Source organism: Martes martes (assembly GCF_963455335.1).
Source record: "Martes martes genome assembly, chromosome: 7".
NCBI classification, from domain to species: Eukaryota; Metazoa; Chordata; class Mammalia; order Carnivora; family Mustelidae; genus Martes; species Martes martes.
In genome coordinates, this window is record NC_137894.1 from 134,184,683 (window position 1) to 134,188,699 (window position 4,017).

General features: G+C 45.3%; 1 protein-coding gene across 1 annotated transcript; it reads left to right on the plus strand.

Moving 5' to 3' along the window:
• The first annotated feature begins 1,192 nt into the window (after positions 1–1,192).
• On the plus strand, positions 1,193–2,602 carry COX8C (cytochrome c oxidase subunit 8C). Its single transcript, XM_080808867.1, has 2 exons — positions 1,193–1,749; positions 2,298–2,602. Exons 1-2 carry the CDS (start codon positions 1,510–1,512, stop codon positions 2,388–2,390), a joined length of 333 nt encoding a protein of 110 aa, XP_080664993.1. The 5' UTR covers positions 1,193–1,509; the 3' UTR covers positions 2,391–2,602.
• The last annotated feature ends 1,415 nt before the right edge of the window (positions 2,603–4,017 follow it).

Consider the following 4,017-nt stretch of genomic DNA (forward strand, 5'->3'; position numbering starts at 1 on the left):
GGCTCAGGCAGAACAGCATGTGACTCTTGATCTCAGGGTCATGAGTTTGAACCCCATACTGGGTATAGAGTTTACTTGAAAATAAAATCTTAAAAAAAACAAAACAACAAATAACTAATAAGTCTTAGAAATAGAATTTTAAAATGGAAAACTGAACAGAAAGGCTAGAGGAAAAAGTCAAAGGAATCTTTCAGAATGTAGAATAAGAGGACGAAAAGAGAAAGACCGAGATGACTCACAAAGAAGAGCCAACATACATCTAATAGGAGTTTCAGATTGAGAGTAGAGAACAGTAGATCTCCCCCAGAGCTAAAGAAAGATTCATGTCTTCAAATAGAAAGGTCTCATCCAGTGCTAATCCATATGAATGATAGTCATATCTTGGAGAAACTTCACAAATCCAAAGACAAAAGACTCCTAAAGAGATTCCAAAAAGAAAAAAAAAAATCAGAGGTTGAGAATTATATAAGCAACACACTTATCAGTTACACAATATACTAGAACACAGGGAATACCGCCTTTAAAATTTCTGAGAGGCAATGATTTTGAGTCTAGAATTTTATAGCTGGCCAAATTAGCATTTAAGTGGGAGAGCAAAATAAAGATTTTTTTTTTTAACTTCCACTAGTTTACTCTTTTTACTTACTACTTTTTTTTTTCTCAGTCCTTTCAAGGACTGAGTTAATTTATCACTTACAGACCACTCCTAAAAGAGCTGCTTAAGGATGTACTACAGGAAAATGAAGTAGGAATCTAAGAAAGAGGAAGATAATCAGATTCCAGGAGAGGGGCAATCAAAGGAAATCCTAGAATGCAATAGGCTTAAAAAGGAAATGGTGTGAAGAAACCAGATCATCTTAGGGTAGATCAAGGTTTATTGAAGTATTACACATAAGAAATCATGATATATTCCTTTTTTCCTTCAGGAGCTACAAGTGTAGCAATATCACCTTCTCCACTGGGTCCACACTTTGTTGGATCCTGCCATGAGTATTTTTTATATTATCAGCACACTAGAGATAATTCTTCTTTGGTTTTGAATGTTGGGAATTAATTTGGTTTTAAATGGTTTTAAATGTATGGAAAACTTGATTAACATTAGAGAACAGAATATAAATTTATCTATAAACTCTTGCCAGTGATAAGTAATGTCCGTTGAGAGGTATAAATGGAGAGACAGACAAAGGGAATTAAGTGAAGAGTGTCGAGTATGTCGCATTACCCAGCAGAAAGTTAAGAGATAGTAGGTGGGGCTGGGGAGCTGGGCAGGGTAAGTAGGAGAGAGGGCAGTTTGGGAAGGGTGAAGACTATGAACCCAGGAGCACAGGGATGAGGAGTAACTCGGGTGGGATGTGCACGGACGTGGGCGAGAGATTTCAGGGAAAGTGTGCGAAGCTGGAGTTGAGCAAAACGGGCTGAGTGGAAGGACGGAAAGTATGGGCGGAGCCTAGCAGGTTATTGAGCGGAAGGGGCGGGGGAGGGCGGAGATAAGCAGGGGGAGGGGAGCTGATGCCTTCTGCATCCAGGGCGCCTGCGCAAACCAGACGTCTGGAAGCTCGCGCCATCGTGCCTTGCCTCGTGCGTGCTCTCCTTTCTGCCTCACCTCGTTTCGCCTCAGCGGAAGCCATGCCTCGCCTGCTTGTTTTTTGTCTGCTTCCCCGCCGTCGCGTGACCCCGCTGGGCCTGCAAATCGGCCGCCGCCTGACTCGCTTGGAGCCCCGCCGCCGGCAGCGCCCCAAGCCGTCCGCGGTGAGTGGAGGCCCACGCCTCAGGATGGTGCGGAGCGGGGTGGAGGGGCGGGCGAGGAGCGCGCGGCTGAGGCGGGAGCGCCTCGACGGGCGGGGAGAGAGTGGGGGCCAGAGCCTCGCGAGGCGGTGTCGGTGCCCGGCGGCCTTTGGGGGTCCGGGGAGGCTGCCTCTGGGGCCGAAGGGCGAGGGCAGAGCCGTCGCCAACCCCGCGCGGTGCCTGTGGCCCTCGAACGCCCTCTTCGGGGCCGCTGCCTGTTGCCTGCCCTCCCACTGTTGTCTGCCCTCCCACGGGGGGGAATCCCGGGCAGCATCTGGGTTCCAGGGTTCAGAGGTCGGAACTGGGGGACCGTTAGAAGGAAGAGACGTTGTCTTCCAAAAGTCGAGGTTGGGTCATCTGGGAAAGGAAATCCTGCTTTCAGGTTCCGTCGGGCCGCGTTGCGAGGACCACGGGCGGGACTTCCTCAGGGTTGACGCGGGTCGGTCTAGGCAGCAAGTAGCGGGTCCGATCAGCCGCACGGACTGACCTCGCCCTCCCGTCTTCTCTCCCAGGACACCGTCGTCGGGCTCGTGGTGCTGTTTGTGACCTTCTTAGTGCCGTGTGGTTACGTGCTGAGCAACCTGCGCGAGTTCAGAAGAGAGTAGATGCAAGAAGATGGGGGGCGGTTGTTCACATCCGACGAGCTTTCAATGAATTACAGGCTTATTGGGGGTGATGACGCAACCATTGTGGGTCTTCAGTTTCGGAACCGTTTGTGTATGCTACCTGTTTTGCACTTTTCTAGCCCTGTGCGATACATGAAGAGGAGTTTGTGTAGTCTTGTTGAAATGTTTAAATAAAGTTGAAACATTCATGCAGGCTCTGTGATCACAGATTATTTTTTCAACGTCGTGAAAGCGGATGAGAATTTCATGATGAAAAATAGAATAATGAGGTATGTATGCCTGGGTGGCTTAGTGGGTTAAGTCTGCCTGCGGATCAGGCCATGATCCCAGGGTCCTGGGTTGGAGTTCTGCATTGGCCCCCTTGCTCAGCAGGGAGCCTAGATCTCCCTCTGTCTGCCCCTCTCTCTCTTTCGCTCTGACAAATAAATAAAATCTTAAAAAAATAAGAATAGACTAGGGGCACCTGGGTGGCTCAGTGGGTTAAGCCTCTGCCTTCGGCTCAGGTCATGATCCCAGGGTTCTGGGATTGAGCCCTGCATTGGGCTCTCTGCTCAGCGGGTAGCCTGCTTCCCCACCCTGTCTCTCTGCCTGCCTCTCTGCCTGCTTGTGATCTCTGTCAAATAAATAAAAATCTTAAAAAATAAAAATAAAATAAAATAAATAGAATAATGAGAACAGCAGTGAGGTCAGACTTAGTGATGGAAATCATGCCATCAAGTGTATTTTACGGAGGTGAATCTCTGTTCTAGTAACATCAACATTAAAAGATCAGATATGAAGCAGTAATGCAAGTTTAGTTAAATGATTTTTTTTTTTTATTGTTCCATTGGTACTGCCCCTTACGGTACTGAGGTTCAGACTTTTCACTGTGGAAATAGAGCTTTTTATTAATTTGTCTTAAATTAGCCCCTACATTTTGGTATTTAGTAAGTATCTTTTTACTTTATTTGTACCTCTCCTTATTTATTGATTTTTGTTATTCTCTGTAAGTTGCCTTTCAAGTTTTAAATATCACATATACCTTTGCTTGAATTTTATTTTATTTTATTTTTAAAGTAGCCTCCATGCCCAGTGTGGAGTCCAGTGCAGGGCTTGAACTCATGAGCCTGAGATCAAGACCTGAGATGATTTCAAGAGTTAGGATGCTTAACTGACTGAGCCATGCAGGGGCCTCGTACATTTGTTTGAATTTAGGTCACTTTGCCAATTATGAGCAACAGAACTAAACTCTGAGCCTGTTTCCTTATCTCTATAATGAGAACTTAAAATTGCTCTTTTGAAGAGATGTTGTGGAGGAATAAAACACTGAACAAAGGTAAAACACTTTGCAGCATAGTGCCTGAAACAGAGTAATCAGTAGATAGAAGTTATTAAGAGAATATGTGTTTACTAATATTTGCAAGTGTCATAATTGTGTGATATGCCAAGTATTGTCTAAATAGATCCCTGCCTTTGTAGGGCATGGAGGGCTTGCATTTTAATTACTTCAATATTGTGTTTGCACTTTGAAATTTATATTGATGTGTTAGATTTCTCCAGAGAAACTGAGCCAATAATGTTTATAGAGAGAGGGAGAGATTGATGGATGGATTTTAAGGAATTGGCT

Excerpts from the sequence above, each read along its gene's own strand:
- COX8C (XM_080808867.1), top strand. The coding sequence starts at position 1,510 with ATGCCTTCTGCATCCAGGGCGCCTGCGCAAACCAGACGTCTGGAAGCT. Across the intron at positions 1,750-2,297 it reads AGCGCCCCAAGCCGTCCGCG|GACACCGTCGTCGGGCTCGT; the intron begins GTGAGTGGAGGC and ends CTTCTCTCCCAG.